The sequence below is a fragment of the Chiloscyllium plagiosum genome, unplaced genomic scaffold, assembly GCF_037043375.1.
Source record: "Chiloscyllium plagiosum isolate Xiang-an unplaced genomic scaffold, Cpla_swu_hap1 HiC_scaffold_7, whole genome shotgun sequence".
In the NCBI taxonomy this organism is placed as follows: Eukaryota; Metazoa; Chordata; class Chondrichthyes; order Orectolobiformes; family Hemiscylliidae; genus Chiloscyllium; species Chiloscyllium plagiosum.
In genome coordinates this window covers 42,389,993-42,402,834 of record NW_028270145.1, presented here as the reverse complement: position 1 = coordinate 42,402,834, position 12,842 = coordinate 42,389,993, and the positions used below count along the sequence as shown (strand labels likewise).

Here is a 12,842-nt window from a genome sequence, read left to right as displayed (position 1 = left end):
TGAACTGAAAGGGTCTGTTTCCAAGCTGTCCAACTCTGACTGTAAAACGTGTACTTAAGAGTTGACTTGTATCAGAAGAGTTGATTAGATCTTTGTGTTATTCCATTGTTAGGTATGTAAATATTTCCTTGAAGCCATAGAGAATAACAAATATGGCTGGTTCTGGGTCTGTCCTGGAGGAGGAGACAGCTGTATGTACCGCCATGCCTTACCACCAGGCTTTGTATTGAAGAAAAACCAGAAGAAAGAAGTAAAGGAAGAAATTTCACTAGAAGACTTAATAGAAAAAGAGGTAATGGAAGAGTGTTTTCTGTAACTTATACTCACCATTAGCTTTAAGGCACTCATGAAGACTTCACTTATTTATATACAAGTTGTTTGGATGTTTGTTTATCTCTGGAGTATCCGCTTTCTTCTGTACTTTGATTATTCTTCTAAGTGTTAATATTGCAGAAAAAGTTTGAGCCAAGACCCTTCAGAATCTTCCACCATTTACATAGCCTAAGATAGGAGTATGATGGCATTAGCGCTGCCAGAATAATACTCAACAAGCCAACCACCTTCAAGGACAGTGATTTTTATTTTGACACTGCTGGCAGCAGACTCTGCATTAGCAGGAGGAGTAGATTGTGGCTGCACAATGTACTACAGCAGCTCTTAAAGCTTAGTTTGCCAGTGTGTCTTCCTTCCCTACCTAAAATACCAGAAAGCATGATATCATGGAATGCCATCAGCTCAAATTTTACCTCTGGTCACAAGTATGCTGAATTGCATATATTTCCACTCATACATTATTGCAGTTGAAAAAGGTTCCCTCAAACACCATCCTAGGAGCAACATCAGCACATGGACTTCAGTCCAACACTCCTGTGCCTCACAGCGCCAGAGACCCGGGTTCAATTCCCCCCTCGGGCAACTGTCTGTGTGGAGTTTGCACATTCTCCCACTGTCTGCGTGGGTTTCCTCCGGGTGCTCCAGTTTCCTCCCACAGTCCAAAAACATGCAGATTAGATGAATTGGCCATGCTAAATTGCCCATAATGTTAGGTGAAGGGGTAAATGTAGGGGAATGGGTGGAGGTGGGTTGCTCTTCAGAGGGACGGTGTGGACTTGTTGGGCCGAAGGGCCTGTTTCCACACTAAGTAATCTAAAAAAATCACCTGGGATTTCACAATAGATACATCTTTTCTTAAATTTCCAGTGACACATAAACAAACATATTTGAGCACTTAAGGTTTCAATTGGTGGTGAGGTATATGCTGTTTTTACGTTATATTCAAAAATCCTAAATATCTGGATAAAATAAAAATACAACAATAACTTGAGCTTTTATTTCTGGTGAAAGCAGTACTGCACTACATATTCTAACCACATGGTGACGCTGAATATTTAAAAATCTATTGGGCATGTCTATTGAATTGCAATACATTCATTTATATTGAGTCTTAAATGGTTTGAATTACCTTGAATTCTTAGCTCTGTAACAAGGTCAAACATGCACCTGTTACTCACCAACATTGGAACAAAAGAGTAAATTATTATGTTGCCTTTAAATTTTAAGCGAGCAGCTTTGGGGCCGGATGTAACCAGAATCACCCTAGAAACCTTCTTGGAATGGAAGAAAAGGAAGAGACATGAAAAATCTGAAAAAGCTCTGCAAGAACTAGAAAAGAGAAAAGCCGATTTTAATGCTGGCAAAGCCTTTGGTGTATGTAGATTTTTTTGTTCTTTACCATTTATTGAAATGGTTCGTTCTCATGCTAAATTCAAAAGATGCTTGATTATAAACCTACTTTCCATATGTAGGTGAGTGGTCGTGAAGTCTTTGAATTCAGACCTGAATTGATTAGTGCCGATGATGAAGAAGCGGATGAAACGCAGTACACACAAGAACAAGGCGAAGAGGTAATTCCAACTGCACAGAATAACCACTTTCTGTTACTGTCATTATAAATTTTTGACTGACTCTCTTAATTTCAGGTTGAAGAGACAGTACAAGTCAATGACATTGACGTTTCCCGGTTTGTGCCAATAGAGATCAATAATACTGGCATTACAGTGTCTACTGGATTTGAACGGATGGGTGCAACACATTCTGCAAGTTTACCTAAAGAAATGTCTAGTGATACTGATGGTAAGTGATGGAGTCCAGAAGTATTTTTATTCGCATACTAAATGTCTTATTTAAAGAGCACCTGTAACAAAAGTCAAAATGGGAAGAATTAGCTTATTGCAAGTTTTCTGAGGCCAAATTCTAGAATTTGAGGTTAATTTGAATTGTATGTAATGATCATTCGTATGCAATTAGTTTAAACTTTAGTTCCTTCATACGTTGCATTGAATTGGCTATTTCATTTTGTTCTATATAATTGACTTTGCATGAAAAAACTTGAATTTATATAGCACTTTACATGAGCATTTGACCTCTTAACATGCTATACAGTCGATGATATGTACTCAATGTTGCGATGTAAAAAAACAGTATGTTCACAGCAAACTTCCACAGGCAGCAGGATGATAATGATCAATTAAACTTTTGAGAAACTCATTGAACGATAAGTATTGGTCAAAATAATGTGAGTAATACCCCTGGTGTTCTAAGAACCTTTGACAATTACTTAAACAGGCAGGTGGGACTTATTTTAATATCCTATCCAAAAGAATGCACCTTTGTCAATGCAGTTATCAATTAGAGTAGCAGCTTTGGGTTTTGTGCTTAAACAGCTGAAGTCATCTTGAACCTGGGATCTTGTGACTGTCTTAAATGCTATCAACTGAGCCAGGGTTGATAAGTACCAATACTAACTTTTCTTCTAAGGAATATTGATCCAAAACAATGGATAATTATAATGCTATTAAATGGTTTCATAATATACAATGATATTGCTAATTAATATACCATCTTGCTTTTGGTTGGATAGATTTTAGGAGTCGATTTTAAATAAACATAAAATTAGAATCATAAAATGATTATGGCACTGATGTAGGCCATTCAGCCCACGGTTTATGGAATCAGAACTCACGCTGTTCATAGCCCTGCACCATAGCATTTTAATGATTGTGCTTCAAAATTAATTAAAGGTAAAACATACTTGAAAGTGACAGCATTATTAGAATTGCTTTAATTGCAAAACAATGCGAATTATACATAAGGTAAACCAATGGGAAGTTCCCAGATATTAACCAGAAGGTTCCGTGTACAATTGATTTTTGTTTAAATGATGCATTGCATCAATACATTACTGTGTGCATTGTACACTTGAACAAGTTGAGAAGCTGATGAAAAATGGGAGAATAGCACAGTCCTGCAATGTTTCCCCCAACTCTGGGATCTGTTATCAGAGATCATTAACTATCTCATACAGTTAGAAAATTGCATTCTGTCAAACCTATGACTGTGTCAGACATTTGGCGCAGAAAACTCTTAAATTTTAGTTCTTGAGGTTCAGGAGTTGCGGGTATGCTGGAATGTGAAAAAAGCAAAAAAAAGCAGTTGGTTAAATTTGTAGAATTAGAACTGTTAGATGAAAAATAAGTTTAAAGAGATGTGTAAAAATAATTCTAAGCATGAACTGAGTTTGTGTGGCCAAATAAAAGCACCAGCAGTGAAAAGAAAATATTATACAAATTAATAGACACTCAGCAGTGAAGTAATTTTCATTCATTGAACAGGGCAAGATCATGAACAAATTTTTAAAATTTTCAAGGCGAGGATTCATGTGATATGGTTTGTTGGTGTAGTTCAGTAAGGATGGGAATTGCAGGCAAATTGGGTAAAGTAGGGCAACAGATTTTTGAATTTGATTGGCATTAACAAAGGATGCACAATGGGTTGCCTTGGAGATTAGAAAGATGCAAGCTCAGGTTTGATTGATTGGACTTGTGTGTGCGCGCGCGCAATGTAGCAAGAGATGTCATTGTTTTGATGTGTGAATTGCAATCAGGTGTGAAGAAGTTTGATATGAAGTAAATGGAGAGGTGCTATCATGGTCAACTCTATCAAATACAGCAGATAATTTAATAGTGTAATCAGTTATTAGTTTGACTGTCACCACTGCAGTCTAATGGAACCATTAAGATAGCAGTATAAAATATGCTGAAATATTGCCTTTGTTGATTTTCAAGTCGAAGGAAACTATAAGCTTGATAGCCTAACATCTGTTATGGGGATCTTGCCAGAATCCATTATTTAGGAGATTGGAGCAGGGTGCTTAGAATATCACAATTTGATTAATCATTGTCGGCACAGCTCTGTAACAAGGAAATAATGTTTAATCTGAGCATTTTTGACAACGCAACATTTACTTTGATAAAGTACAAGTAGATAGAGGAGTACCGGTGGATACGGTTTGCTTGAATTTCCAAAAGGCAGTGAACAAGGTGCCACATCAGGAGTTGCTGGATAATGTGAGAATCTATAGTATAGCTGGTAATATAGTGTGAATAAAGTGCTGCCTAGCTAACAGGCAAGTTGGCGCTATTGGAGTACCACGGGGATCAATGCTTGGCCCTTAGCTATTGGCAACCTGTTGTTGATTTGGACAATGGACCAAATGTGTAAGATAACTAGTTTTGCTGACAGTACCAAGATAGATGGGAAGGTAAGTTTGTTATGGTACAGAGGGATCCGGATGAACTGATAGGTCAAACACAAAGTTAGTATATTGGTATATCAAGTTATTTGGCAGTTAGAAAGTTGTTTATTGAAAAGGAAAGGGAAGTTTTACTGCAGCTTTTGAATTTTGGTAAGACCACATCTGGGATACTGTGTACAATTCTGGTTTCCTTTTTGAAAAAACTCAGTTGCAACAGTAGTAGTTCAGAAGATTCACACAACTCATTTTTGGGATGAAGGAATTATTTTATAAGTTGAATAGGCTAAGCTTATATTCATTGGAGTTTGGAAACCTGAAAGGTGATCTTATTGAAGCATATTGATTTCTCAGTGTATCCTTCTCACTGCATTGGGAAAGCAGCCAACTTAATCAAAGACCCCTCCCACCCTAGTTATACTCTCTTCCATCCTCTTCCACCTAGCAGAAGATATAAAAGTTTTAATACATGTATGAGCAGACTAAAGAACAGCTTCTTCCTGTTATCGGACTTTTGAACGAACCTGTCAAATGTTAATTCTGATCTATATCTCCCTGAACCTTCTCTGTGGCTGTAACATTGTATTCTGCACTTTGTTTTGCTACCCTGATGCATTTTGTACACTACAATCTGCCTAAATAGCATGCAAGACCACATTTTTTCAGTGTATCTAAGTACGTGTGACAACAACAAATCAATCAATCAAATGAAAAGAGAAATTGCTGAAGCAACTCAGCAGGTCCATTTGTTTTTATTTGTTTCTGATCTCCAACCTCAGTTGTAGAGTCATAGAGTTGTATAGCACAAAAGTTTTATTATACTGAAGATCTTATGGAGACTGAATCGGATAGATACTGGGTTGATAATTGTCCTTTTGAAAGGGACATAGTTTAAGAATAACATGCAATTCTCTTAGGCAAATAAAGGTTGTTAGAGGCTGGAATTCTGTTCCTTAGAAGGTACGGAGACTGGATCTTTAAAATTATCCAAGGTTGCGTTAGAGTTTTTGATAGTGAAAAGAATTGAGGGTTTTGGGGTGCAGACAGGAAAGTGGAGTTGAGATGGCAACCAAATGAATCAGATCTTATGGAATAGTGCAGCAAGCTTAAAGGGCCACCTGGCCTACTCTTGTTCTGTATTCATCTGGGCTAAATTTTATTTTGCCACATCAGCACTATCTAATATTTTATAAACTTGCTATTAAGTTTTTGTGGTTTTAAAGTTTAATGGCTCGATTTAAAATGCTGGTTATAAACTACTGAATAAATTGTGGTTTACTGACATGGAGAAAAAAGTGCTGAATTATTGGCTGAGTTCGACCATTTGATGTTGTATAAGCTAAAAATCTTTGTCTAGCAAAGGTTACTTGAGTCCAAGTCAGTTTCAAGGTATATAGAATTCAGTTTTTATTGCGCATGTAGCTTGTGTCCCACAATTTGGGGAGGAGCATTAGCTTAACCCATTGCTCTTCAAACTCCTTACCACAGTTTGTCAACTGAAATAGTAAATACCTTGTTACTTATAACTATCTGAAATTCTCGATGCAAAAATGATTCTGGGTAATCCAAGATGGAGAACAGGAAAAATTTCTGGCTGTAACAGGCTGCTCCATTTGTTTTTGAGGCATTTTAGGTATTGGAGGTGATTTCCTCACATTCCGAGAGCAGCAATTACTGTTTTATATGCTGTTGCAATTGTTTTGGAACTTTTGGAGGAAGAAAGTCAAAGCAGCAGCACTTTTAAAAGGGAGAAAGACAGATAAAGGCAGCAAGCACACGGTCTGTAAGGGAAAGAGAGAAAGAAAACCCACACTGCTAGCTGACACAGCAGTGAATCTGTGTAGTTACTGTCTTTGCTGTTTGAATTAATGTATTGCTGGACATCTGAGTGTGTCTAGGAAAACTTGACAAACAGCGAAATTCACAACAGATCTTGGAGGAACCTGTTTGAGAGAGGTCACGGCACAGAAACAGATAGGTAAATAGTTTTAAGTATAGGCTTGCTGTAAATCTACATTAGTGAGTACAGTGGGTTGTTTCTTGAATAAAGCAGAGAATAAGATAGGACTGATTAATTTAATTGCATTTATTTCAATGCAAGAGGCCTAACAGGGAAGGCAGATGAACTCGGCATTGTTAGGAACATGGGACTGGGATATCATCGCAATTACAGAAACATGACTCAGGGATGGACAGGATTGGCAGCCTAATATTCTAGGATACAAATGCTCTAGGAAACAAATGCTCTAGGAAGGATAGAAAGGGAGGCAAGAGAGCAGGGGGAGTGGCGTTTTTGATAAGAGATAGCATTACAGCTGTACTTAAAGAAAATATTCACGTAAATACATCCAAGGAAGTTATTTGGATGGAACTGAGAAATAAGAAAGGGATGATCACCTTATTGGGATTGTATTATAGACCCCTTAATAGTCAGAGGTAAATTGAGAAATGAAGTTGTAAGGAGATCTGTTATCTGTAAGGATAATAGGGTGGTTATGGTAGAGGATTTTAACTTTTCAAACATGGACTGGGACTGCCATAGTGTTAAGGGTTTAGATGGAGAGGAATTTAAGAGCGTACAAAAAGTTTTGAGTCAGTATGTGGATGTACCTACTAGAGAAGGTGCAAAACTTGACCTGCTCGTGAAATAAGGCAGGGCAGGTAACTGAGGTGTCATTGGGGGGAGCACTTTGGGGCCAGCAACCATAATTCTATTAGTTTCAAAATAGTGATGGAAAAGGATAGACCACACCTAAAAGTTGAAGTTCTAAATTGGAGGAAGGCTAATTTTGACGGTATTAGGCAAGAACTTTCAAAAGCTGATTGGGTGCAGGTGTTCACAGGTAAAGGGACGGCTGAAAAATGGCAAGCCTTCAGAAATGAGATAACGAGAGTCCAGAAACAGGTATCTTCCTGTTAGGGTGAAAGGAAAGGCTGGTAGGTGGGGGCAATGCTGGATGACTAGAGAAAGTGAGGTTTTGGTTAAGAAAAAGAAGAAAGCTTATGATAAGTATAGATAACAGAGACTGAGTGAATCCTGAGATATAAAGACAGTCGGAGTATACTTAAGAGGGAAATTGGGTGGGAAAAAGAGGGGACATGAGACAGTTTTGGCAAATAGGATTACCGAGAATCCAGAGGGTTTGTACAAATACATTAAAAACAAAATGATAACTAGGGAGCGAATAAGACCCCTTAAAGATTAGCAAGGCAGCCTTTGTGTGGAGTCGCAGGAGATGGGAGAGATACTAAACAAGTATTTTGTATCAGTGTTTACTGTGGAGAAGGACATGGAACATATGGAGTGTGGGGAAATAGATGGTGACATCTTGAAAAATGTCCATATACCAGAGGAGGAAGTGCTGGATGTCTTGAAGCACAAAAAGGTGGATAAACCCCAAGACCTGATCAGATGTACCCTAGAACTCTGTGGGAAGTTAGGGAAGTGATTGCTGGGCCCATTGCTGAGATATTTGTGTCATAAATAGTCACAGGTAGGGTGTTAAAAGACTGGAGGTTGGCTAACGTACCATTATTTTAAAAAGATAGTAAGGACAAGCCAGGGAATAGTAGACGGGTGAGTCTCACATCGGTGGTGAGCAGGTTGTTGGAGGGAATCCTGAGGGACAGGTTTACATGTATTTGGAAAGGCAAGGACTGATTGGGGATAGTTAACATGGCTTTGTGCGTGGGAAATCATGTCTCACAAACTTGATTGAATTTTTTGAAGAAGTAACAAAGAGGATTGATGAGGGCAGAGTGGTGGACGTCATCTAAGTGGACTTCAGTAAGGCGCTCGACAAGGTTCCCTATGGGAGACTGGTTAACAAGGTTAGATCTCATGGAATACAGGGAGAACTAGCCATTTGGATACAGAACTGGCGCAAAGGTAGAAGACAGGGTGGTGGTGGAGGGTTGTTTTTCAGACTGGAGGCCTGTGACCAGTGGAGTGCCACAAGGATCAGTGCTGGGTCCACTACTTTTCATCTTTTATATAAATGATTTGGATGTGAACATAGGAAGTATAGTTAGTAAGTTTGCAGATGACACCAAAATTGGAGATGTAGTGGAAAGCAAAGAAGGTTACCTCAAAGTACAACGGGATTTTGATCAGATGGGCCAGTGGGCTGAGGAGCGGCAGATGGAGTTTAATATAGATAAATGAGAAATGCTGCATTCTGGGAAAGCAAATCGCAGCAGGACTTTTACACTTAATTGTAAGATCCTAGGGAGTGTTGCTGAACAAAGAGACCTTGGAGTGCAGGTTCATAGCTCCTTGAAAGTAGAGTCGCAGGTAGATGGGATAGTGAAGAAGGCATTTGGTATGCTTTCCTTTATTGGTCAGAGGATTGAGTATAGGAGTTGGGAGGTCACGTTGTGTCTGTATAGGGCATTGGTTAGGCCACTTTTGGAATATTGCGCTCAATTCTGGTCTCCTTCCTATCGGAAAGATGTTGTGAAACTTGAAATGGTTCAGAAAAGATTTACAGGGATGTTGCCAGGGTTGGAGGATTTCAGCTATGGGGAGAGGTTGAATAGGCTGGGGCTGTTTTCCCTGGAGCATCGGAGGCTGAGAGGTGACCGTATAGAGGTTTATAACATCATGAGGGGCATGGATTGGATAAATAGACAAAGCCTTTTCCCTGTGGTGGGAGAGTCCAGAATTAGAGGGCATAGATCTAGGATGAGGGGGGAAAGATATGAGGGACCTAATGGGCAACGTTTTCATGCAAAGGGTGGTATGTGTATGGAATGAGCTGCCAGAGGAAGTGGTGGAGGCCGGTACAATTGCAACATTTAAAAAGCATCTGGATGGGTATATGAATAAGAAGGGTTTGGAAATATATGGCAAATGGGACTTTATTAGATTGGGATATCTGGTCGGCACGGACAAGTTGGACCGAAGGGTCTGTTTCTGTGCTGTACGTCTCTGTGACTCTAATTGCTGCCTTTGGTCATTTTTTAAATCGAGCTGGAAGAAAATAAATAGTTATGTTCCCCATTCTTAGTTGAAACAACTGGGTTAACTGAATAGAATTAACCTAATTTTTCCTTGGTATAATTTAGCAGATTTATTTTTCTTCGCAATTTTTTTGTTCAACAGCTAAAATCTATTTTGTTTTATTGGAAAGAAAAGTTTTTCTGAAAAACTGGAAATGTTGAAATCAAATTTGCAAAGAATTATTAAATTAGATTTAATAGAAAATATGCATGAAATAGAATTTTGATCACAAATATTTGCTTGTTTAACTGCATATTATGATATAGATTAGTGCATATACAGTTAGTTTTCCCTGAAAGGCTTTTTGGTCAGTTTAACTCTAATTCTCTGAATATTTAAATTTGTCTTTGCAAAAATGACCAGTTCTGGTACTAATTTCTTATCTTTGCCACCTATCCAAATATTTGCTTTTCACCATAGATACACTTGTACATTCTGATTTATTTTTTTACAGAAAGTAAATTAGCTGAGGCCTCAGGCGGAGTTGCTAATGGAAGTGAAGATGGTAAGCTGGATGGGGAACTAGAAGACAGTCATATTGATGGTGTCCCTGTTGATGAAAATCTCTTCACCGGAGAAGATCTTGATGATTTAGAAGAAGAATTAGATGACTTGGATTTGGAAGATTAAGGAATCTTGGAAACAAAACTTATTTAGTACAAACTTGGAAATTCAAATTCGAAAGACTTCATACTAAATAAACTCCTGACTGATTCCTTCAATGTTTGACCCCCATAGACCTTTCTTGTGCTGTTTTTAAAATATGCAGAAATATGATATATGTTGACCCTTCCCATGGTCACGTATTGCCTTGTAAACCACTTATAGTTGAGATCCACCTTTAGAAAATTATCCAAAATGAGTAAACAAGTATTTACAAGCATTGCCAATTGTAACTTTGAAATTGAATATTAAAACAAGTTATTTATTCTGTTGGGAAGCAAATATTTTAAAATGGCTCAAATGTAAATTTTTATTTTGAAGAACGATAGCTATTTCTTTTAAAAATAATGCTTTTGACTCATTATTTTGGACAAGAAAGCTGTTTGAACCACCAAAACATAGGATATGAAATTGCTTACTTAAAGAGACAATGTTAATCATTTCAACTCAATTATTCTGAAGATCATTTCTATGTGGAATATTTCTAGTGTGTTGATCCAGGTATTGAAATGCCTAACACCACATTAAGCAGTGCATCAAGCACCACTGGTGAGTCCCTGGTTTGAGTTTATAATGATGAAGAGTATGAATTGGCAGTGTTACATATTGTACTCCTTGAAATGAATGATGCAGTTGCCCAATATTGAAATTTTTCTGGCCATTTATGTCTGTGCAGGTTGTAAATAAAGTGTATTTGAAAAAAATAGTTTTTGTATAAATCAATTGCTTTCATGCACCTTTGCTTTGTCGTGCATTTTATTTTACAAAATAGTAGAAAATGTTAGATGTACTATTATTTACACAATTTAAAATGCACATGTTCCACAAAATACTGAATACGTTATCATGGTTTAAACATAGCAATTTGTCAAGTATGGCGGTTTCTGACCCTTGAATATGAATGACGTGCCTTTCTCTCAAATACAGCAATAAAATATAGTTCAATGGTTCCTTCAATTCTTCTATTTGAAATGATAGCAAATAATGGGTCACATTTTTGGAAAAAAAAGCAGACAAGTGAGTTTAATATTTTAAGTTTAGATGTGTGTGAAATTGTACTTTTTACAGGTATATGCAAATCATTAACATTTTCATGGAAGCAATAAATAAGAAAGGTTTTCGAGCCCAATCCATTTCACTCTTCCAGGATACTAACATGGCCATTTCTGTTGTGGCACTTTTTTTAAGCAAATCTAAACCGTTAAGTAACAAGCAGGTTAGACCAAGGAGAGCCAATGGATGTTATGTACTTGGACTTCAAGAAGGCCTTTGACATGGTGCTGCACAGGAGGCTGCTGAGTAAGGTAAGGCCCCATGGTGTAAAAAGCAAGGTGCTAGCATAGATAAAAGTTTGGCTGTCTGACAGAGCAGAGGCTGGGGATAAAAAGGTCCTGCTCAGGATGACAGCTGGTGACGTGGTGTTCTGCAAGGCTGTGTTGGGAACACAAGTTTTCATTTTAATATATTAATGATCTAGATGAAGGAACTTGGGGTATTCTGGCTATGTTTGCAGACAATACAAAGATAGGTAGGGGGCCAGGTAGCATTGAGGAGGTGGGGAGACTGCAGAAGGATTTGGACAAGATAGGATGATGGACAAAACAGTGGCAGATGGAGTACAATGTGGGAAAGTGAGGTAATGCACTTGGTAAGAAAACTAGAAGCATGAGCTATTTTCTAAATGAGAAAATTCACAAGTCTGAAGTGAAAAGAGGCTTGACTTCTAGTCCAGGATTCTCTCAAGGTAATTTTGCAGGTTGAGTCAGTAGTTAGGAAGACAAATGCAATGTTAGCATTTATTTTGGAGAGGACTTTAATATAAAAGCAACAGAGGCTCTGGTCAGGCCACATTTGGAGTATCGTGCTCACTTTTCGGCCCAATATCTCAGGGAGGATGTACTGGCCTTGGAGAGTATTCAGTGGACGTTCACTAGAATGGTCCCTGGAATGAAAAGCTTAACATATGAGGAATGTCGAGAACTCTATTGAGTTTAGAAGGATTGAGGGGAGGATCAGGTGGCGCGGTGGCTCAGTGGTTTGCACTGCTGCCTCGCAACGCCAGGACCCAGGTTTGATTCCAGCCTTGGATGATTGTATGGAGTATTGTACATTCTGCATGGGTTTCCTATAGGTGCACCAGTTTCCTCCCAAAATCTAAAGATGTGCCGGTTAGGTGAATTGGCCATGCTAAATTGCCCATGGTGTTAGGTGCATAAGTCAGGGGTAAATGTAGGGGAATGGGTCTGGGCAGGTTACTCTGAGGAGGGTTGGTGTGGACTTGTTTGGCTAAATGCCTGTTTCCAAACTGTGGGGAATCTAATCTAATTGAAACTTACAGAATAATGAATAGCCTGGACAGAGTGGATGTGAGGAAGATGCTTCCATTGGTAGAAGAGACTAGGATCCGAGGGCACAGTCTTAGACTAAAGGGGAGACCTTGTAGAACAGATAAGGAGAAACTTCTTCGGCTAGAGTGGTGAATCTATGGAATTCACTGCCACAGAAGGCTTTGGGGGCCAGGTCATTGAGGATATTTAAGACAAAGATAAAAAGATTCTTGATTATCAAGGGTTACGAGGAGAACGA

The 12,842-nt window shown here is 38.4% G+C and overlaps 1 protein-coding gene across 1 annotated transcript in view; it reads left to right on the top strand.

Moving 5' to 3' along the window:
- zc3h15 (zinc finger CCCH-type containing 15) overlaps positions 1-11,206 on the top strand; it is a 35,774-nt gene extending 24,568 nt beyond the window's left edge. The window contains exons 6-10 of the mRNA XM_043693449.2: positions 113-292; positions 1,561-1,707; positions 1,806-1,904; positions 1,980-2,133; positions 10,048-11,206. Of these exons, the coding sequence (XP_043549384.1) occupies positions 113-292; positions 1,561-1,707; positions 1,806-1,904; positions 1,980-2,133; positions 10,048-10,223 (756 nt within the window). The 3' untranslated portion in view covers positions 10,224-11,206. The remainder of the gene's footprint in view (positions 1-112; positions 293-1,560; positions 1,708-1,805; positions 1,905-1,979; positions 2,134-10,047) is intronic.
- The last annotated feature ends 1,636 nt before the right edge of the window (positions 11,207-12,842 follow it).